A 24179-nucleotide genomic window follows, 5' to 3' on the forward strand; every position below is an offset into this window, starting at 1 on the left:
GAATGCACATCACTGTCCCTTGTAATACTTTGTAATGTTCGGATTACATAGCTGAAAGGATTATTATTTGTATCAGCAAGATCTTGCAGCTTCATTACATTCAGATTTTTTCAACTTATCAATATGAACAAAGCTGCAAACACAGTTCATTATAGTTATAAACCTTCTTGACTTTGCCAGACTGACAACATCACCATGATATCATGTGAGGTAATACTTGTAACTTCCTCTACTTTCAAGTGGGCAAGGTACATGACCCCAAACGGACTCTGGAATGATGCTACCAACCTTGTATGTCTGGCAGGTACTTCTGGTACTGGTCCACTTCACTGCTGAAGATGGCAAAGGCAAGTCTCCTCAGCAGCATCGCCCGCTGCTCCAGCTCTGCCTCGCGACTCGCAAACAGGTTGAGGGAGCTGCTCTGTGCCACTGCCACTCGAGCTGTGGGAATGCAGGAGAAGCCATGAAGACACAGCAGCTGCCCGCACAACTCCTACTCACCTTCAGTTATACATCTCACACACAGAAACCTACAACCTGCCACTTCTGACAGAAGATCACTGAGCTGAAATCCCGAGATACCAACAGACCTGCTCCAGCATTCATCAGCCTCTTCAATAACTCCAACAGGGAGACTGTTTCTCATGATTGGGCTACTAATTGGTAGGAATGATTTGGAATTTCAGATTCTGTTTCAACAAAATTTTTTATAGGCATCCGTTAGTCTCGTGAGACCATGGATTTGCGCCTTGGAAGGTTTCCAGGTTGCAGGCCTGGGCAAGGTTGTATGGAAGACCAGCAGTTGCCCATGCTGCAAGTCTCCCCTCTCCACACCACCGATGTTGTCCAAGGGAAGGGCACTAGGGCCGATACAGCTTGGCACCGGTGTCGTCACAGAGCAATGTGTGGTTAAGTGCCTTGCTGAAGGACACACATGCTGCCTCAGCCAAGGCTCGAACTAGTGACCTTCAGATCACTAGACCGACGCCTTAACCACGGTCAAAATAACACTATCTCTTCCTCATCTCAATGGCTGAAAAAGAAAGCCACATTAAAAGCACTTGTTCTTTACATTTAGTATTAAATATTGAGAGGAAACAGACAAGAAATTAAGGGCCTCAAAAATCAGATACCTGGTGAACTATAAATCAGACTTTTTATTTTGTCAAAGGAAAATGCAAATGCCTAGTGAAGGGCCTGGAAATTTGGGTAGATTCGGCATATCATGGAAAACTTTGACAAACTTCGATAGATGCACAGTGGAGAGTATCCTAACTGGTTGTATCATGACCTGGTACCTCCCTCTGCAACTGGATCTTTGACTTCCTCATCAAGAGCCCACAGTTAGTGAGGATCGAAAATAACATCTCCTCCTCACTGATAATCAACACCAACATACCTCAAGGATGTGTGCTTAGCCCACTGCTCTACTCTCTCTACAGCCAAAACTATGTGGCTCGGCAGAGCTCAAAAGCTGATGACACCACTATTGTTAGCAGAATTTCATATGGTGACGAGGAAGCATACAGGAGTGAGATAGATCAGCTGGTTGAGTGGTGTTGAAACGACAACTTGCATCTGTAAGACCTAGGAATTGATTGTGGACTTTAGGAAGGGCAAGACACCGTGGAAGACACTACCAGTATCCCAGAAATTTGAGAGAGTCAGGGGGCAGAAGCTAGTGTAGTCACTATTACTACAAAGAAGATGCTTGGGAAGCTGAAGGTAGATAAGACACCTGGACCACAGGAACTACACCCTAGGGTTCTGAAAGAGGTAGCTAAAGATATTGTGGAGGCAGTGGTAGTGACCTTCTGGAATGGTTCTGGAGGAATGGAAAATTACAAATGTCACTCCACTCTTTGAGAAGGGAGTGAGATAAACGACAGGAGAGTCTAGTTAACCTGACTTCAGTGGTTGGCAAAATGTTACAGTTAATGATGAGGTTTTGGGTGCTTGGAAACACACGTTCGCTTCTGTATTAATCTGCACTGCCACTTTAATGATCAGTATCCATAAGACACAAGAGCAGTGTGAGACCATTTGGTCCACTGAGTCCTCTCTGCCATCCCATCATGGTTAATTTATTATCCCTCCCAACACCATTCTCCTGCCTTTTTTCCATAATCTTTGACTCAGCCTCCACAGCTATCTATGGCAAAGAAATTCCTTCTCATCTCCGTTTGAAATGGGCGTCCCTCTATTCTGAAGCTGTGCCCTATGGTTCTAGACACTCCCACTATAGGAAACATCCTCTCCATATCCACTCCTTCTAGTCCTTTCGATAATCGAGATTTCAATGAGATCCCCACCTCACCCCACTTCATTCTTCTAAACACCAACAATATGGATCTAGTGCCATCGAATGTGCCCCAAAGATTAACCCTTTCATTCCTGGAATCATTCTCATGAACCTCTTCTGGACACTCTCCAATGCTAGGACATCTTTTCTTAGATAGGGGCCCAAAACAGTACACAATACTCTAAGTGCAGTCTAATGCCTTATAAAGCCTCAGCATTACATTCTTGCTAGATTCAAAACCCCTTTGTTTCTCTTCTCCTTTTTAGCCCTGTATAAAGCAACCATTACGTGGATTCCTTATTCCTCCTACCAAAATGACGATATAAACGCCCACATTTCAAGTCTATTTTTGTCTTTTTGTATCTGATGTAATTTTCCTCAGGGTTAACTATGGCTTACAATTTGTAGGTTTTCTTTCCAGGTCCAGAGAGTAGATTGCTCCTCTACAGAACACAGCTCTGTCAGTCTGAGCAGCAACCTTTTAATCCATAGCCTGTTTGGTATTTGCTACCTATTCCACCAGACGCTTTCAAGTCCACATGTCCCAAACTTAGTCATGAATCTTATACAATAGGTAAGCATTTACTAAAGGCCTTTGTAAAACAAAATATAGTTAAATTAAGACAATGTTCTTATTTTTATTCCTGTTAGTTCTTCAATAATTCAATGCAGTTAGCCACAAATGATCTCACCTTTCCAAATCCATGATTAACAGCAATGCCTGCTGTAGTTTCATTCTTTATCATTTTTAATGTTATTTGTCTTCTCAGTGCATTTCTCTTTCGTTTTATTTCATTGTTATTCTTTGTTTTTTCAGTACCATCTTTTTTTGGGGGGGAGGTGAAAAAGGGTGTAGCTCAGGTCTGTTTGGAGATGAGGGTGGGCAATTATTAACCAGAAATAAGTAAATAGCAGAGTCCATCTTTAAACAAATCCTTTGCCTTCGTCTCCATGGTATGTGATACCAACCAGCATGCAAATACTAAAGGGGCTTGCCATAAGTTTGACATAAGGAGACAATTCTTGCCCTCAGGGAAGCATACATTTTTGGAATCCTCTGTCCTAGAAAGCTACATTGGAGGAAGCACTGATTCTACAAAGCCAAGGCAGAGAGGATTTTGTTCGACCTGGGGAACGGCTGGGCAGTTCCCTTTTTTCTATTTGCACAGCTCGTTGTCTCTTGCACATTGGTTGTTTGTCCACCCTATTGGGTGCAGTCTTTCACTGATTGTATTGTTTCTCTTAGATTTACTGAGTATGCCCACAAGAAAACAAATCTCAGGGTTGCATATGGTGCCATAAATGTACTTTGATAATAAATTTACTTTGGATGTTGAGACAGCAAGACACCAGACCTTACTGAATGAAGGACCAGGCCTGAAGGACCCACATGGCTTCTACCACAGGGAAGGAAAGAAACATCATCAGAAAATTAGAAGGAGAAACATTTCTCTTGATATTTATGTGTCTACATGATAAATCTCTTTCTAAATTCCTTGAAATTGTAACTTTGTGCTGTAGCTTTTCTTTGTGATCTAGCTTATTTTATTCCTCAACTTTTATGTGTTTTATAGAATTGCTTCTCTTTAGCTGAGGTTTTCATTCCATAGCTGCGTGTCTATAGAGCTCCATGTCTAATGGGATTATTCCCTGCTGTAAAGAGAGTGCACAGACTTCACAAACAGATTCGAGCAAATAAGGACTAAACACACAAAAAATGCGGCAAACAGTGAGCCATTTGGGCAGCATTTATTGGGAGAGGAACATCGTTAATATTTCAGGTCAGGCTTCCTTCCTCATTCTGAGTATTTTCAGCAATTCTGGTTTCCCCCCCCCCACCGCAGAGTTCCAGCATCTGCAGATCTATAGATTCTGGATTTCATTTTGGGCAAATAAGGCAAAAAGGAGAAAATAAAACTTGGTTTTATCTGAAGCTACAACTCCATGTTGCATCCTTTCATGAAGAATTTATAAATGCTATTGTTTCTCTTCACTAAAATGAAATTTTTAATTTAACAATACGGAAGGACGGACCAGATCCACTGCACTGATCTGAGCCTGAGGCCTGTTCCTGAGTCTGCTGCAGTGATGCCCAGCTTTGTGTCCGTGGACTCACCTTCATAAACTTCAGTTCTGAATGTTACTTGCTTACTTTTACGGTTTGCATATAATTTGTTTTTTTTTCTCTCTACACACTGGGTGTTTGACATTCTTCTTTTATAATGAGTTCTGGGTTTCTTTCTTTAGTGGCTGCCTGTAAGGAGACGAATCTCAAAGTTGCATGAAGTATAGATACTTTGATAATACACGTACTTTGAAATTTGGTTATAAATAAATGTATGCTGTCTGAAATTCTTAAATCTTTTATTAAAAAGTCTATACAGTCGGCCCTCCTTATCCGCGAGTTCTGCATGTGCGAATTCAACCAACCGCGAATCGAGAAAACCTGGAAGTGCTCTTCCTGCACTTGTTGTTCGAGCATTACAGACTTTTTTTTCTTGTCATTATTCCCTAAATAATGCACTATAATAACTATTTTACATAGCATTTACATTGTATTAGGTATTGTAAGTAATCTAGAGATGATTTAAAGTATACGGGAAGTGTAGGTTATCGTGGATTGGGATCAGAAAAAAAACATAAGTTCTCTTACTAGGTAAGTCGGAACAGGTACATCCAGTATTATTTAGCGTCAGTTAGTCAAACGTTTGTCTTAGTATATAGTATATATTTTACTTCTCTATGCATATAAAACACTTAAGAAACGTATGTTTCAGCGCCGGGCTTGGGAACGGAATTTACCGAGTTCAATCCAGTGACAGACCGCTCCCGAACACGCTCTCCATCCCTGCCGGGTTGATGTGAAGGATCAAAAACCCAAAACCCAATAATTAAACCACTGCATTGCTTAGTAATAATCGTAGCTTTCATTGGGGCAGGGCCTTTCTCACTTTATCCTTTAAAATTGTTCCGATCGTTGACTGACTGTAGCCTAATGTTTTTCCAATGACCGATGGCGTTTCACCTCTTTCCAATCGCTTTATTATTTCTACTTTATTTTCAATCATCATCGTGATTATTTTCGTGAACAGAAACACTGCGGATTCACAGCTCCGCCGCCGGGTCCTAATGTCCACTGCACTGAGACAGGGTAAATAAGGTCCAGGGTTCTGCTGGGTCCTAATGTCCACTGCATTAAGACAGGTTGAATAAGGGACTTGAGCATCTGCGTTTTTTGGTATCCGCGAGGGGTCCCGGAACCAATCCCTCGCAGATAAGGAGGGCCGACTGTACATTTTGACCAGAAAAGAGGTTGCACCTACGGCAGTAATGGACTAACAACAACTCTATATGTTGGCAGTATCTGCAAAATATTTCACACAGAGAAGTTTTCCTGTTACACACAGAAAGCTGTCAAGCGAAGACTAACATGTGTGCAAAACAGGCAGAATTGAAGAAGCAAGATGAGTGAATCAGTCCCATACTTACTCATGAGATCTCTGAATGTGGTTTTGTCATGAGTCATCAGGTGATCTATAATTGCTCTCCAACTGCAGTGTAAAACACAAAATCCATTAACTGTGGAAGAGTTTATCAAAGTGTGACATCACTTAATCAGATTATAAATAGATTGAAAATATTTTAACCGATTTAATAAATACACACGAAGAGGCCACTGTATCAGGTACACTGCTGCACTTAATAAAGTAGCCACTGAGCGTATGTTCATGGTCTCCTGCTGCTGCAGCTCATCTACCTCAAAGTTTGACGTGTTGTGCATTCTGTAACATGCTGTTAATTAGATACTGTTGCCTTTGTCAGCTTGAGCCAGTCTGGCCATTCATCTCTGCTCTCTCTCATTAACAAGGCATTTTTGCCCACAGAACTACTGCTCACTAGATTTTTTTTTTTGCTTTTCACACCATTCTTTGTAAACTCTAGAGCGGGGTTTACAAATCTTTTTTATGCCATGGACCCCCTACCATTAACCAAGCAGTCCATAGACCTCAGGTTAGGAACCCCTGCTCTAGACTGTGTGTGAAATCCTAGATCAACAGCTTCTGAAATATTCAAACCACCCAGTTTGGCACCAACAATCATTCCATGGTCAAAGTCACTTAAATCACATTTCTTACCCATTCTGCTGCTTTTATGCATTGAGTTGCTGCCACAATTGGCTGATTAGACATTTTCATTAACAGCATGTATAGAGATATACCTAATAAAATAGCCAGAGTGCATTGTTCAACCAGAGGTTTCTTCCTTTTCCCTGTGGGGTTTCTGTAGTAAATCCAAAATTGGAACCTGCATATTTAGCTTATATTTCCTTTTTCTGAATGCAAAACTTCCAAATTCACACCTTCAATATTTGAACCTGAAAAAAGACTTGGTCTTTTTTTTAAAATGGAGAACTCTTTTTAGTTAACTTTCCCATTTGCTAATGGCTTAAGAATGGAATTGAATCTATTTAGGTTGTGAAAACCATTCCCCATGTCAAGTTATTTCCTGTTTGAAAACCATTAATAAAGAACATTAAATATGCAAGGTTCCAAAGGAATACGTATACAGTTGTTTAACATTATGGAATAATGACCACCTTCTGGTTAATCATCAGACAATTTCACGGCCTCTGTATGCTCCACTTTACACAGCCATTAATACCTCATAACTTCTATCTGATACATCTCCCGTATCAGATCTTCTAGGGATCTTATCTCAAAGGCCACATTCTCCCTTCAGAAACATGTCCACCTCTTTCCTGATCTCAGTTATAAAACTTGCTCTAGTGGCTTCCAGCAGACGTGATATGGAGTTTATTACTCATTTAGTTAAAGCCAAATTATTAAATGATGTTTAAATTATTCCATGGAATTTTGAGAGAAAGTGAACAATTTTCTGGAATTAATGCGTTAATTACTTTCACTGGCTTGAAAGTCCACACTTTAACTGGTTAAACTCGCATTAATTTTACCGATGATTGGAATAATTGTGGTTGTTGGTTTCAATGGTTTTCATTGGCAATATGACAAGTGGAGTGAGAAGCTGTTCTTCTGGACACATTGAAAGCAAGCAACACACGCAACTTACTGACTAACACAGGACGCATCCATCTGGAAGAAGTTGGGGTCCATAAGAAGATCAAATGCTTCTTTTTTCCAAGCCCGCCTGGTATACTGATAGCCACTGAGGCTGCTGACAAGCTGTACACAGGCTCGGTAACTTGGGGCATTGTGGGCACTGGAAGGGAAGCACATATATTTCAGATCCCAAGGAAAGCTCCCAAATGGTTCACTCCAAATAAATGCAAAATCCTCATCAAAGACAGCTACAGAAAGTAGGGAAGCTATCCTCTCCTTATTTCTTGCCAGATCCTTCTCTTATCCTCTTTTTGCCCTCTTAATTTCTCTCAAGTGCATTCCTACACCTCTTGTAGTCATTAGACAATTCACTAGTTCCCAATTGTTTACATGCAGTGCGTACCTCCCTCTTTTTTTTACCCAGAGCCTCAAAATCTCTCATCAATCAAAACCTGCCCTTCACCCTGAACTCTGGACATTACACTTTTAAAAACCTCACACTTGGTAACTGCTCCTTTCCCCGTTAGGAATAGCACCCAGTCAACCTCTGCAGGATCCTGTCCAAATTTGCTCCGTCCTAGACCCCACAACCTGTGAAACAATCATACCCTTCTCCAAAACTATTTTAAAATTAATAAAATTATGGTTATTGTACCCAAAGTGCTTACTGGCACACTTGCCCTACCTCATTCACCAGGAGATGTTGTGTAGGCCATACACGTTGCTGAAGGAAGGTTTCTTGGACACATTTCACAAATTTCACTCCACCCAAGCCTTTTTCATTCTGATTGGCACAGTAATTTAAAACTTCCTATGAATACTACTCTATTATATTTACAATCAGCTACAATCTCTCTACATCAAATTCCAGCTGACTATTAGGGGGTCTATAATACAATCCAATCAGAGTGACTACCCCTCTTCTTGTTTCTCAGTTCATGTGGTCTCGCTGGATGACCTCCCAAGATCATCTCCTCTAAAGGACTATTGTTATGTTTTCTTTCACCAAGAATGCAACTCCTGCTCTCTTACTTGCACCTCTTTTCTAAGATACAGATACAAAACAGGCATGGCATTCAGCTGCCAGTGCTGCCCTTCCCTCAGGCATGCTATCCCAGGCCCTTGAGTCAAACCACGTCCTGAATTCATCAGTCTTACCATCAAGCCTTTTGCATTGACATAAATCATTGGCCTTTCCTTTCTCTTTACTGTGCTTCTGTCTAATCTGATCACTAAATTTGCTCTCATTAGCTACATTATTATCTCAATTTGTCATCGGGCACTCAGCCACTCTAGCTGAAACCCTCCTAAGTACCACTGGCAAATCTCCCAGCCATGATATTGGTCCCCCTAATTCAGGTGCAACCCATTTCTTGTACAGAGTAGGTCTTTCCACACACAGCGTGGTGAATATATATAGTGAGCTGCCAGAGCAGATAGTGAAGGCAGATAAAATTAGAATGTTCAGAAGGCATTGGGGCGGATTCAGTACTGTGCAGAAGTCTTAGAGCATACATATATATATAGCTTGGACGCTCGAGACTTCTGCACAGTACTGTATATTGGTTAAAATAGGAAGGTGGTTCAGAAACAGAAATAAGAATACTTAGCTTTGTATTAGCTCAGTAGTGTTATTTGGTAACTGGAAAAACATAATATACAGTACTGTGCAGAAGTCTTAGGCACACTATATACGTATGTACCTTAGACTCCTGCACAGTACAGTACTTGGAGTAGAGGTGCATAATATAAGATTGATATAGTTAGTCAGTGTGGACAAGGTGGGTCAAAAGTGCCTATTTCTGAGCTGTATGGTTCAATTAGCAGCACATTACACGGACTGAGAAGTTTAACTGCTCCTTAATGGCTACCGTTTCACCTGCCAGAGAAAGTCACTTTATTCCATTCTTTCTTGGACCCTCCTTACTAGCAACACAACCTGTTTCTTTCCTTTCTCCATTCTGATGAAGGGTCTCGACTTGAAATGTTAATGGTTTCTGTTCCCACAGAGGATGCCTGAGGTGCTGAGTAATTCCAGTTTGTGTCTTTATGGTGACCTCTTGATTGGCAGTCGTTCTGAATTGCTGCCCAATTTAAAGCAGCCCTGATACATGAAAGACGGGTATGAAACAAGTGATCACTGCAGGTTTCAGAACCAAAAAATAAAATAGTGATCTCCAAAAGATATTTTCTCCAAAAGACAAAGTTGTTTCACATGAACCATAGCATACAGCAGCACTTAAAATGTGGTCAGCTGGAAACAGGTTTTATAAATTTGACAATATCTTGAGAGATCACTAACTGGTGCTGAACAGATAGTCTGCAAGGAATGTACAGGTATGTCTCAGTTTAGCATTTAATGTTGGACACTTCACTGGCATATCAAACACCAACAAATGATGCCATGATAGCGTCAAAGGTTACATGAAGAAGGCAGGACAATGAGGCTGAGAGGAATAAAAATCTGCCATGATGGAATTGCGGAACAGATTTGATGGGTTGGATAGTCTAATTCTGCTCCAATGTCTTATGACCTAAATTGGAAGCAATGGAGATTGCAGCTGTAGGTCTGCCCACCATGGGTCCCCTGGATGTCTTCTCATGCTGGATCTGAAGCAGAGGACAGGTGAGGGATTAAATTAGCCAATTTTACAACTTACTGCTATACCACACATTTGGGAAATTTAAAAAAAATTACGGAGCACATAGATGAGGAGGTAGAAGAAAGAAGTTCTTAAAGAGAGGAAATCCTGACCTCACTCACCCACCCCCTTGAACAAAAGTAGGCCCAATGAACCAGAGAAAATGGTTCAGTTCCACACAAAAAAGAAACAATTGGTAACAGACATTTTCACAATATTGCAAGTTTTATTGCAAAGAAATGAAATCTGCTTTCTAAAGACACAAGAGATAGCAGATGCTAGGATCTAGACCCAACAGACGACTGCTGGACGAACCCAGTGGGTCAACCAGCATCTGTGAAAGCAAAAGTATCTGTGGAGTTTCAACCCAAAACACCTACTATCCTTTTGCCTCCACAGATGCTACCTGATTAGCTGAGTCTTTTCAGCAGTTCAGTTTTTCTTTAACTGTTTTCTACTTTTTAGATCTTGGTACAGACACAGCAACAGTGAACCCCACACTGGGAAAGCAGAAGATATACACGTTGGAAAGACATTTCCAAGAAGTGTCCACACTGAGCAAACCTGGCCTGCAATTGACAAAATCCCAATTAAATCCCATGCAATTGTATAAGTGGAATACCTGTGATTGCGAAGGTAGGGCACCACATAGTACATAATGTTAACAAGTAATGGAATTACTTTTTCCTTTTCATCACTGTGAAAAACCATATCCAAAAGGTGAGCCAAAACCTGGAGGAGAGAGGTACAATAAACTTCAGTTAGTCCACCGACAACTCAACTACTTCTCCAATGCACTTTCATTACTTTTTATAGGCATCCGTTGGTCTCATGAGACCATGGATTTGCTCCTTGGAAGGTTTCCAGGGTGCAGGCCTGGGCAAGGTTGTATGGAAGACCAGCAGTTGCCCATACTGCAAGTCTCCCCTCTCCATGTCACCGATGTTTTCCAAGGGAAGGGCATTAGGACCCATACAGCTTGGCACTGGTGTTGTCGTCGCAGAGCAATGTGTGGTTAAGTGCCTTGCTCAAGGACACAACACGCTACCTCAACCAAGGCTCAAAATAGCGACCTTCAAATCACTAGACGAACGCCTTAACCACTTGGCCACTCGCTAACACTAGCTTTCATTACTTATAGCTACAAATACTGATCAACATTGCACAAGGCCAACAAATACTTAGCTCAGCACCAACATTGCAAAATTACAACAGAGGTTACAGCAAGACATCGATAGGACTGAGAAGTGGCAGATGGAGTTCAACCCGGATAAGTATGAGGTGGTTCATTTTAGTAGGTCATATATAATGGCAAGACTCTTGGCAGTGTGGAGGATCAGAGGGATCTTTGAGTCCACAGGACACTCAAAGCTGCTGCGCAGGTTGACTCTGTCGTTAAGAAGGCATACAGTGCATTGGCCTTCATCAACCGTGGGATTGAGTTTAGGAGCCGAGAGGTAATGTTACAGCTGTATAGGACCCTGGTCAGACCCCACTTGGAGTACTGTGCACAGTTCTGGTCACCTCACTACAGGAAGGATGTGGAAACCATAGAAAGGGTGCAGAGGAGATTTACAAGGATGTTGCCTGGATTGGGGAGCATGCCTTATGAGAACAGGTCGAGTGAACTTGGTCTTTTCTCCTTGCAGCGGCGGCGGATGAGAGGTGACCTGATAGAGGTACATAAGGTGGTGAGAGGCATTGATCGTGTGGATAGTCAGAGGCTTTTTCCCCAGGGCTGAAATGGCTTACACCAGAGGGCACAGTTTTAAGGTGCTTGGAAGTAGGTACAAAGGAGATGTTGGGGTAAGTTTTTTTAAACGCAGAGAGTGGTGAGTGCTTGGAATAGGCTGCCAGCAACGGCGGTGGAGGCAGATATGATAGGGTCTTTTTACAAAGTTTCCAAATCCTGCAGGACAAACATGGCCTAGAACATAATGACTTTTTTAGGTACCTTCAAGTACGAAACTATGTTAACCAGAGTTGTAGATATACAGACCTATCAACAGTATTCTGAATTCGGCTTGCAGTTCAATACCTAGTAAATCAGTTTCTCGAGTATATAATGCACTCTCCCATGCTAAGAATGTAAATACACTGTATATTAAAGAGAAGTGGGAGAAAGAAGCGGGGTTGGTACTTTCAGAGGAGGCTTGGGGGAAAATCTGCAGCTTTCAATGGTCCTCGACTAATTCTTTGACTTGGAGAGAACATTGTTGGAAAAACATTATAAGATACTTCAAGACCCCGTATCAGGAAAAATATAAAGATACAAATGTGATGTGTTGGAGAAGGTGTGGCTCCAAGGAGGCAAATCATTTTCATATTTTCTGGGATTGCCCTAAATTAAGTCTATATTGGGAAGGTATTCATAGAACATTAGTTAAGGTACTTAGGTCCCAGATACCTCTGAACTTTGAGACGCTCTATTTGGGGCATGTATTGTTTCTTGAACAGAAGGAAAATATAAAGTTGCTGCAGGCCCTCTTAGCGGCAAGTAAGAAATCAATCACTAGAAAGTGGCTAAATCCAATACCACCCACATTAGAAGATTGGCACGAAATTATCTTGGAAATATTTAAAATGGAAAAGTTGACTTATTCCCTGAGAATTCAAAAAGAAAAATTTAATCAAATCTGGAATAAATGGATTGTATATATAACCCCAATGTGAGCAGACTTTAGATGACTCTCCTAGTGATTTATACTGCTCTTCTCATCAACACAGTAATATTGCTAACGTAAGTACCCCTAGTCTAAATGTCTTTTTTTTTGTTTTCTTTTGGAAAATAGAGAATTAACACAAGTAAAGGGAAAGATTTGGGAAAGGGATAAAAAATGGAAAAATTAAGTAAATAAGTACATAGGGATTGGATAATTATGTCTGCAGGCAGGAGCAAGCATGAACAAATTAGGATATAAACACCTACAATGGTTGTTACATAGGCTTATATACAACATTTTGGACCAGTGGAAATGGTCCAGAAGAGTTATATGGAAACTATTATTACCATTTTTCTTAACAACTAATACCATTACTTAGCCTAATAGATTAGAATTACCACAGTACATAATTATCTATTTAAGTGTCTAATTTCCTTTTATATCATCTCAATGTGTACTTAAGAATGTATAAATAATTATAGTTTTATACATATAAAAAAATGGAAGTTATATGTGTGAAAAAGTACATGATATTTGTGAATTCCTTATCCAAATAAAAATAAAATTAAAAAAAAATTTTAAAAAAAGAAAAAGAGAGGGCTATAGTAAGTACATGTTTGGCACAGCATTGTGGGCCGAAGGGCCTGTATTGCACTGTAGGTTTTCTACGTTTCTGTGTTTCTATAAAAGCTACACACCAGTGCCTTCTGGAAAGGCTCCATGAGTAGTTACGTTTTATTTGGTACCGAGGTGTACAAATGGAGATGGCCTCACCCACACTGTGACCAGTGGATTCTGAGAAGAAGGACAACATTTAAAACCTGATGGATTCTTCACACGAGAATGTCTAAGGATATTATCAAGGCCAGGTACAGACACAATTCCTTCAATACTCTATCAAGAGGGTAAAATAGACAGACTCACACCAGAATCTTACTCCAGTGATGCACCGGAACATTCCAATGCCTTCAGAGGTGGGTAGGTGCACTGAGGGAAAGGTGGAAGCAAGCTGACCTACATACCTCAGCTAATAAGGTCAATGCATGCACACTGTAGACAGAAGGTGCTATATTGGATATTTCCTTCACTGGGGTCAACATGATATCTGGAAAGGGTAAAGAGCAGAACAGGATTAACTGCACAGCAACACCTTCATGAAAGCCAATAAAACAGTACAATAATTTCTTAAACACAAGAGATTCTGCTGATGTTGGAAACCCAGAGCAACACAATCATTTCTTGCGACATTTCTTCCAATTAATCATTGACCAGTTCTGTGTTGTTCTGCCTAGCATTGTGGGCATGCTTTGTCTGTGCTGGAACACGTAACGGCACTTGTGGGCTGCCCCGAGTGCACCCTTAGGATTTGTTGGTTGTTAATGCAAACGACCCCTTTCACTGTATCTTTCAATATACACATGATAAATAAATGAATAGTCAGAGGGCAGAGAAAAGTCAAGATGGCACTACAGCTCCTTGGTTTGTAGCTTCGGAAACAGCTCTATTTCTATCTTTGACATCTCTTTTTTTCCCCCTTTTCAAGGTTCTTTTGAAGACCCTGATCTGGAGTTACACTCTGACTTTGCAGGAATGGGACTTGCTCTCAGGGCCTCTCGACCGGCTGCTTTATGATATCCCAAGGACGCAGCCTGGAAGACGAGTGCACTTTCAGGGTGCCAGGTTTTCATGGCTCTGGAGATGGGCTGATTCAAGGCTGGTGCCCCTGACTGAGGCGTCGTGGGAGAACACGGAACGTCGGGAGCAACAGGTTAGCTGCCGTGGGCAGTGTGTCCAGAGACCTGAGCCCTGGGGCTGACTCTCTGGGCACAGAGCTCGGAAAAAGCAACGCAACAGTCTTTTAACATCATAAATCAATGAGTTGCCTGTCTTGTCTCCCCTCTCGCTGTGAAACCAGGGACACCTCTTTTTCCCTTATTAGGGAGAGAGAGCGAGAGCCTGTGGTATGTTGAACGAGTAGTCTGTGTCTTTACTGATGCTTTGCTGCACGCTTGAGTGCTCGGTGAAGGGCGCTGATGCTTTTTTGCTGGTGGGGAGGGGGGATTGTCGCCTTGCTGCTGCTTGTGCATGGGAGGGGGTGCTGTGGGGGGAGACTTTGGGGTCCTAATGTTTAACTGTCATTCATTCTTTGGGGCACTCCTCTGTTTTCGTGGATGTTTGCCAAGATAAAGAATTTCAGGACGTATATTGTATACATTTCCCTGACATTAAATGTACCTATTGAACCTACTGAATCTGAATCAAAGATCGTAGTTCATGAATTTATTTTGCCTCATCAATTTTGTCATAACAAATCTCTGATCATGTGCAGGCTGCACTGGGAAGTCCAGGACTTCATTGCACCGAATGTAATAGATACAATGGTCTCACTTCATAATCAGTTCTGATAAGCTGGTGAAAAACTATCCCTTAAAGTGAGGAGGTTGTAGATGGGGACCGTTGGAAATGTGTAAGGTGTAAAACATGTGAGTCCTGACTGTAATGAAAGCAAGAGAGTGTGAGAGGGAGAAAGATAGTGGTTGTGTGGGTTTGGGGGCTGGATATATCAACAAACAAAAACAGAATTGCTGGAAGAACTCAGCCAGCCAAGCAGTATCTGTGGAATGAGAAAGCAGACAGCATTTCAGGTTAAAACCAGCTTTGATGAAGGGTTGTTTTTTTTTAGTATAATTTTTATTGGGTTTTCAAAGTGAATACATGAAAAGATAATATCTACCGTCCCCCCTCCCCTTAACCCTTCCCCCCGATATATACTCCTACCTAAAAAGAAAAGAAAGAAAGAAAAAAAAAGAACTGCCTGGATATTGGAAGGTTTCCACATGCTCCATGGGATTCAAAATAAATTTAGTATATTTATTTATTACTTTCCCCAAGGGACCAACATCTTTATCACCGGAGCAACTAAATATGCCATCTTATCTTTTGTAAATAAGGGCGCCAAATATTCAAAAATGTTTCATATTTATCTCTTAAATTATAAGTAATTTTTTCGAGTGGAATAGAACTAGCCATTTCATTGTTCCAACGATTCATACTTAAGTACGAATCAGATTTCCAAGTAACTGCTGTAGCCTTCTTAGCTACTGCTAGTGCAATTTTTATGAATTCTTTCTGATATTTATTCAATTTAAGTTTCGGTTTTATCCCTGCAATATCACCTAATAGAAATAATACAGGGTTATGTGGAAATTGAGTTCCAGTAATTTGTTCCACTAAGACTCTTAAATTTATCCAAAATGGTTGAATTTTAGAACAAGACCAAGTAGAATGTAAGAAAGTACCAATTTCTTGATTACACCGAAAGCATTGATCAGATATTTTTGAATTTAATCTATTTATTTTTTGCGGTGTAATATATAATTGGTGTAAATAATTATATTGTACTAATCTAAGTCGAACGTTTATTGTATTTGTCGTACTGTCAAGACACAGTCTTGACCAATTTGTTTCATCAATATTAACATTCAGATCCATTTCCCATTTTTGTTTTGACTTGTGGATTCCTTGTTTAATTGCCTGTTTTTGAATCAAATTATACATACAAGAAATAAATTTTTAATTTTTCCATTTTGAATTAAAATTTCAATTTCATTAGGTTTTAGCAAAAATATTGTTTGACCCAATTTGCCTTTTAAGTAAGCCCTTAATTGAAGGTAACAAAAGAAAGTGTTATTTGATATTTTATATTTATGCTTTAGTTGTTCAAATGACATCAATATACCTCGTTCATAACAGTCTCCTATAGATCTAATCCCTTTTTGGTACCAATTATATAAAAGTTCATTATCCATTGTAAAAGGAATAAGTCTGTCTTGGAACAAAGGTCTCCTTGCTAATAAAGATTTCTGTATTTCATTATCAACATTTATCTTATTCCATAGATCAATCAAATGTTTTAATATAGGAGATTCTTTCTTTTCCCGTATCCATTTAGATTCCCATTTATATATAAAATCTTCAGGTCTATTTTCTCCTATCTTGTCTAACTCTATTTTAATCCATGCTGGTTTTCGATCATCGAAGAAAGATGCAATAAATCTAAGTTGATTTGTTTTATAATAATTCTTAAAGTTTGGAAGTTGTAACCCTCCTAACTCAAATTTACACATCAATTTTTCCAATGATATTCTTGACATCTTACCTTTCCAAAGAAATTTTCTCACACATTTATTTAGCTCTTGAAAAACTTTCTGTGGCAATTGTATTGGTAATGTTTGAAACAAATACTGTAATCTAGGAAATATATTCATTTTTATAACATTGACTCTACCCACTAATGTTATTGGTAATATCATCCATTTGTCAAGATCTTCTTGAATTTTTTTTCAATAGTGGTAAATAATTAAATTTATATAAATCCTTTACATCATTATCAAGTCTTATACCTAAATACTTTATGCCATTTACCGGCCATCTAAATTGGGTTGCTAATCGACATTGGCTATAGTCTCCTTTAGTAAGAGGTAAAATTTCACTTTTATCCCAACTTATTTTATACCCTGATACTTTCCCATATTCATCCAATCTAGAAGATAATTTATGTAACGAATGCTGTGGGTTTGTTAAGTAAATCAAAACATCATCAGCAAAAAGATTAATTTTATATTCCTCCTGATTAACTCTAAAACCCATAATATCTGGATCAATTCTAATTAGTTCTGCTAATGGCTCTATCGCCAGTACAAATAAAGCAGGTGATAATGGACAACCTTGTCTAGTTGACCTTTTTTAACTGGAATGGTGTTGAAATTTGAGTATTTGTCACTACTTTAGCATTAGGGTTAGTATTTAAAGTTTTAATCCAGTTTATAAAAGATGTTCCTAACCCATATTTTTCTAATACTTTAAATAAAAAATCCCATTCCATCTATCAAATGCTTTTTCTGCATCCAAGGCTACTACTATACTCATCTCCTCCCTTTTTTGTGCCAAATGAATTATACTGAGTAGCCGAGTTACATTATCTGCCAATTGTCTATTTTTAATAAATCCTGTTTGATCCATATGTATTAATTTTGGTAAATATTTAGATAAAATTTTTGCTATTATTTTATAATCCGTGTTCAACAAAGAAATAGGCCTATATGATGTTGGTTTTAAAGGATCTCTGTCTTTTTTTGGCAATACTATTACAATCGCTGTTGAAAAAGATTCTGGGAGTTTATGTATTTTTTCTGCTTGACGTATTAACTTCATAAAGGGAGGAAATAATAAATCTTTAAACTTTTTATAAAATTCAGGTGGAAAACCATCTTCTTCTGGAGATTTTATTACTTTGGAGTGAACCTAAAGCTTCTTCAACCTCTTTTAATGTAAAAGGCATATCTAATCCCTTCTGTTCTTCCGAATTCAATTTTGGAAGAGTTACTTGTGATAAAAACCTTTCTATCTCATTAACATCATTTTGTGACTCTGATTGATATAATTCAGAATAGAAACTTTCGAAGGTTTCATTAATTTCTAAAGGTTTATAAGTAATTTTATTTGCACTTGTTCTAATTGCATTTATCGTTTTGGAAGCTTGTTCTGTTTTCAACTGCCAAGCAAGAATTTTATGTGCTCTCTCACCTAACTCATAATACCTTTGCTTAGTTCTTATGATTGCTTTTTCCATTCTGTATGTCTGAAGCGTATTATATTGTAACTACTTATTGACAAGTTGCCTTCGTTTTTCTTCTGACATATGTCTTTGAGATTCTTTTTCTAATTTTGTAATCTCTTTTTCAAATTGATCTAGTTCTGCCATATATACTTCCTTAATTTTAGATGTATAACTTATTATTTGACCCCTCAAATATGCTTTCATCGCATCCCATAGTATAAATTTATCATCCACTGAATGAGAGTTTGTATCCAAAAAAAACTGTATCTGCCTTTTCATAAAATCGCAAAAATCTTGATGTTTTTATAATGTTGAATTAAATCTCCATCTATAAGCCACTTCTTCCTTATCAGTCATTATTATTGTCATTAATAGAGAAGAATGATCTGACAATATTCTTGCTTTATATTCCATATTTTTCACTCTGTGTTGAATATGCATTGATAATAGGAAAAGATCTATCCTCGAATAAGTTTTGTGTCTATTAGAATAGAACGAATAGTCTCCTTCTTTAGGATTAATTCTTCTCCATATATCTATCAAATTTAAATCTTTCATCAATGATAAAGTTAGTTTTACTAACTTCGATTTTGTGACAGCCTTAGATGATCTATCTAAGACTGGGTCTAGGCAAAAATTAAAATCTCCTCCTATTAATATTTTTTCATGTGCATCAGCCAAATTCAAAAAAGCTTCTCGTATGAATTTTGCATCATTTTCATTTGGTGCATAAATATTCATGGAAGTCCATAATTCAGAAAAAAGTTGACAGTGTATAATCACATATCTCCCGGCAAAATCGGTTATTACATTTTGTATTCTAATTGGTAACATTTTATTGATCAAAATTGCTACTCCCCTCGCTTTTGAATTAAATGAAGCTGCAACAACACTACCCACCCAATCTCTCTTTAATTTCTGATGTTCTGTTTCTGTTAAATGCGTTTCCTGTAAGAAGGCTAAATCTACCTTCATTTTCTTAATATATGTTAAGATTCTTTTTCTTTTCACCGGTCCATTAAGCCCATTAACATTAAAACTCAAAAAATTCAATAAATTAGTCATTATTCTTAACAAAGTTACTCCAATCTAAAACATTACTTAACTTCTTAACTCTCATAGATCCTTGGGGAATCTCTTTGAACTTCACCATGTTGCTATGTGTTTCCCTCCCAATCATCCAGGCAAAAAGAAAGAAATAATAGATAGATACGGTACAAAAAAAGAAAAAACAAAATACCCCTCTACTAATGTTGTGAATGAAAAGATACACAACACTACCCCCCTCCATTTTGCGGGTCGTGGCTAAAGCCACGCTTGCACACATGAATAGCGTAGCGATTGGTCAGTATTTCTTCCAGCTCCCCTGCAACAAAAACATTATGTGTGTGTATATATATATATATATATATAAAATAATGTCACTATTCCCAGCTAGTATTCCTCAAATTTTAACCTTTCTTCCCCTCCCTCATATAATTAATAATATATTTATATATTCATCCGCCTTTAAAAATCCACCAAGTCTATTCCTTGACAAAATCTTCATCTTCAATCTATCTCGCTCCCCTGGATTTGTTCTTGTATCTGGTGAAGAGTCAAAGAATCTCGCACAAACTCCTCCGCTTTCCAGTGGTCATCAAAAAATCTTTTTTCTCCACCAGCCAAAAAAATCTTCAAGGTTGCAGGATAACGCAATATAAATTGATAACCGTGATCCCATAGGACTTTTTTCACTGGATTAAATTTTTTCCTTCTCTTCAAAAGCTCATAACTTATGTCCGGGTAGAAAAAAATTTTCTTCCCTTCTATCATCAATGGCCCTTTTCTATTCTTGGCAGCTTGGGTAGCCACCTGTAGAATTCTTTCTTTGTCTTGAAATCTTAAACATTTTATTAAAATTGATCGTGGATATTGGTCATCTTGTGGTTTTGGTCTTAGAGCTCTATGTGCCCGCTCAATTTCAATTGATCGGTCTTCCTCTTTCATTTGCAAATTTTCCGGGATCCATCTTTGAAAAAATTCTTTTGGATTGTCTCCCTCTATACCTTCTTTAAGACCAACAATTTTAATATTATTTCATCTACTAAAATTTTCCAACACATCCACTTTCTCCAAGAGTCGATTTCTTTCCGTGTTCCAGACAAGCATATTATTTTCTGTTTTTTCCACTCTATCGCTAATATGCTCTATTGTTCTTTCCATCTTCTGAAGTTTCTTATCCATTTTGTCCTGTCTTTTCATAGCTTTATCATAGCACATCTTCATGTCTCTAAGCTCTGTTCTTAATTTTTTAGTTCCGCCGTTACTTGCAATAAAGCCTCTCTTATGTCTCCATCGCCTCCTTTACTTCTAGTCTCTTCCAGTTCTTCCTCCTCTTCTTCATCTGTATTCTCTGCGGAATCCAATTCTGACTCTGAGTCACTTTCAGTTGCAGTGGCCGTCGGTTCTTGTAGTTTAAGTTGTGTCGATTTGCGCATGCGTACTTCTTTGCGCATGCGTATTTCCGGCATCTTCTTCCTAGAGACCGCTGCCGCCGCCATTGCTCCCTGTTCTTCTATGCCAGAGATAAAATACTTCTCCTCCGAAGGAGATCCAACCTGAGTCCGAGGCTCCATCGCTGCAGTAGGCCCTTTTTTCTTCCCATCTCGCGGCGACTTCGCAACTACAGACTTCTTCTGTTGTGGTTTACGAGGCACATCGTAAAGTAGTCTTGCGAAGTTTATAAGTAGTTTTCAGAACGTATTTATTAACTTTGCTTTGTTTAAACGGTACTTTGCTGATTTTTTATGGGAGAGCTGGATTTACACGTCTCAATCCCACGTCATCACGTAACGTACCCCTGATGAAGGGTTGTTGATCTGAAACATTAACTCATTTCTCTGTCCACAGATCATGCTTGACTGAATTCTTTCAGCATTTCTGTCATTTTGTTTCAGATTCCTACATCTGCAATTTGTTATTAATGGTCAATAATAACAACAGGAATGGCTGGAGATATTTAGTAGATCAAGTAGCATTGATAGAGAGAGAGAGAAGTAGCATTTTACGACAATGACCTTTTATCATAAATGGAGAAAAATGAGGAAATAACGATGTATTAGGGTATAGAAGGATTGGGGCAGAGAGAACAGAGGAAATTTCTGTGCTAGAGTGTAGACCAAGGTTGACTCGAGACTTGGCTGGTTCTCAATACCAGAGCGAGGATGTTGCTGGATCCAGTCCTTCAGCTAAAAAGTGCACTGAATTGGCAGTAGTCGTGATGAATTACCCACTTGGTATTCCTGGTTGCGACCGTGTCTCTAACACTCACATGCTATTATTGAAAATAAGGACATTCTTGGACCTTTGTCCACTACAATTCACAACTAAATCTGGGAAAACTGCAGAGATCTGATCCGATCCTTTGACTGCCTGATTGCTCAATTCCGCCAACGTCAAGCCACCTTGGAGATGCGCCAGGTGCTGCTAGCCTGCCCTCGTGCAATTCTCTCTGAGGTAGGGTTGGGTAACAGGAAAGGGAGGGATATGTCCAGTTGTGAGAGTACACACTGTGGGTATAGTATAGCCGTTTCTGCTCTTACAGATGGTTCACAGTGCCTATGAACGTCCACTATAGAACATACTCATAGAGTCAATCAAGCTCCTTTTGCCACAGAAACAGGTCTATTGGCCAAAATGCCTATCTGAGCTGGTACCATTTACCTGCACTTGCCCCAAATCCTTTCCTATCCACGTACTTGTCCAAATATCTTGTAATACTACCTGCCTCTACCGCTTTCTCTGGGAGCTGAGTCTATAACCCACCACCCTCTGTATGAAACAGATACCCCTCAGGCCCCTTTAAATCTTTCCCCTGCATCCTCTAATTTCAGACTCCCCTACCCTGGAAAATGACTGTGACCATCCACCTTATAGATGCCTCTTATGATTTAGGAACCTCTGTAAATTAGTCACTCACCCTCCTTCATACCAGGAAAAAGTTTCAACCGATTTTGTCTCTCTCTATAATTGAAACACCTCAGTCCTGGCAACATCTTTTCTGCACCCTCTTTAGTTCCATTACGCTCTTCCTTTAGCATGGTGACAAGAAATACACACAACTGTGGTCTCACCAATGTCTTGTACAGCTGTAATGTGACATCCCAACTTTAGACCAAGGAAGGAAGGCCTTCTTCACCACCTGGTATTCCTGTGTCCCCACTTTCTTGCACTTGAAACCCCCTCTCTCTCTGTTCTACAACAGACCCTTGGCCCTTTTAATACATGAATTTTCATACCTTCAACATCTCTTTCCAGGTTGCTTCCTTCTACCAGGATTTGTGGAGAGGCTTTCACTTCTAGGTTCCTCCTGAGCCAAGTGGTTTGTTCCAGGGAGGAGCCCGCAATGGTCCCAATGGCCTCCACTATCTTATGGGTTACATCCTAGGGAACCAAAGACACACACTCACACACACATATGCACAGATTGCTGATTTCACAGAGGAACAGAAATATAAAATCAATTAATCAAGAGAAGCACATCTGCAAAATGTAACAACTCTGACCTGGAGATCTCTTTGGTCCTTTTTGCTTTCCAGGTTGGGATTTTTCATGATGAACTCATTGAGCACTCTAGAGACACATCAAGAACAAACTTGCATTAAAACATCTCTCTCTTGGTTGACAAATGCAAAATGTTAAACACCATTCATTATTTCTAACTAAGTGGTTTGTAGCCAAACATGGCAGTCCCATCAAAAGTAATGTAAATAACTGGCTAACTGGTTGTGGTGACATTAATTTTTGGATAAGTAACTCCCAAAGCTACATACTGATACATACTGATGCTACAGTGTTTTCAACATTGTAAACCCCACTCAATACTTGAGACAACTGGAAGACTACCTTCACAAACATTGGCATTCAACAACTTTGGATAAAATTATTAACAACTTCTAACCATGTTATCTCCATTAGAAATCCCAAGCCCACTGAATTAATTACTAAAGAATTACAAGGGACACAGCCATGGAATTGTACAGTACAGAACCAGGCCCTTCAGCCCACACTTCAATGTTGACCACTGCATTTGTTTCATTGATTTCATTAGTGCAGTTTTCTATCCCTGGACATTTCTTAAATGCTGTGAGGATATCTGCTTCCACCACCTCTTCAGACAGCATGATTGACTCCAACCACCTTCTGTGCGAAAAAGTCTCCCCAACATCTCCGTTTCTAAAACATATAATTATAGTTTTAACACGAGATAAAACTAGATAAGGTTCCTTAAGGTTGTTATAGATGGGGGTGGTAATGGGGACAATCTCCTACTACCTATTAAATGCTCCCAATGGTGTGCGCCTCAAATAGCCTCTGACAACCAAGTCCAGTTCCTGGCCTTCATGTGTGACTAAACCGGGCGGAACCGTTTCTACTGACAGAAGAAGGGGCAAAGGCGGGTTATTGGTGCCTTAAAACTAGTCGCTTTGGGCAGATGGGACTCGTCAGCCATGGTTGGCAGTTCATCTAGAAGGAAAACTCTGATCTCAAACCTCAACTCCTTGCGGCTATACGCACTTTGGGTGCAAACCTCAAGGGAAAAATCTAGAGCTGAAGTCTCTAAGGCAATCCTACTTTGAGTTCAAAGCTTACTGGCAACTCCTGTGACACTGCTGGTACCAAACTGTATTGATCTCTGCCTTTCCTTTGGGTTGATCAGATGCATGGAGAGGAGGAGCTTGCTACATGGGCAACAGCTTGCTCTCCATACCGTACTGTCCTGGCTTGTGTAACTAGACAGCCAGGATGCAATATCCATGGTCAACTCTGACCGACGGAGGCCTCAACTCAACTAACACAAGATAATCTGCAGACACTGGAAATCCAAGCAAA

The 24179-nt window shown here is 39.5% G+C and overlaps 1 protein-coding gene across 7 annotated transcripts in view; it reads right to left on the minus strand.

The window, feature by feature from the left end:
- The window catches only part of dop1a (DOP1 leucine zipper like protein A), a 214119-nt gene that overhangs the window by 33163 nt on the left and 156777 nt on the right, over positions 1-24179 (minus strand). For all 7 annotated transcript variants that reach the window (XM_063056554.1, XM_063056552.1, XM_063056553.1 and 4 more), the window contains 7 exons: positions 22853-22919; positions 22586-22730; positions 13708-13790; positions 10645-10754; positions 7391-7540; positions 5792-5853; positions 289-441 (listed from right to left, as the gene is read on the minus strand). In XM_063056554.1, the coding sequence (XP_062912624.1) occupies positions 289-441; positions 5792-5853; positions 7391-7540; positions 10645-10754; positions 13708-13790; positions 22586-22730; positions 22853-22919 (770 nt within the window). The remainder of the gene's footprint in view (positions 1-288; positions 442-5791; positions 5854-7390; positions 7541-10644; positions 10755-13707; positions 13791-22585; positions 22731-22852; positions 22920-24179) is intronic.

This window comes from Mobula hypostoma, chromosome 8, assembly GCF_963921235.1.
Source record: "Mobula hypostoma chromosome 8, sMobHyp1.1, whole genome shotgun sequence".
Taxonomy (NCBI): domain Eukaryota; kingdom Metazoa; phylum Chordata; class Chondrichthyes; order Myliobatiformes; family Myliobatidae; genus Mobula; species Mobula hypostoma.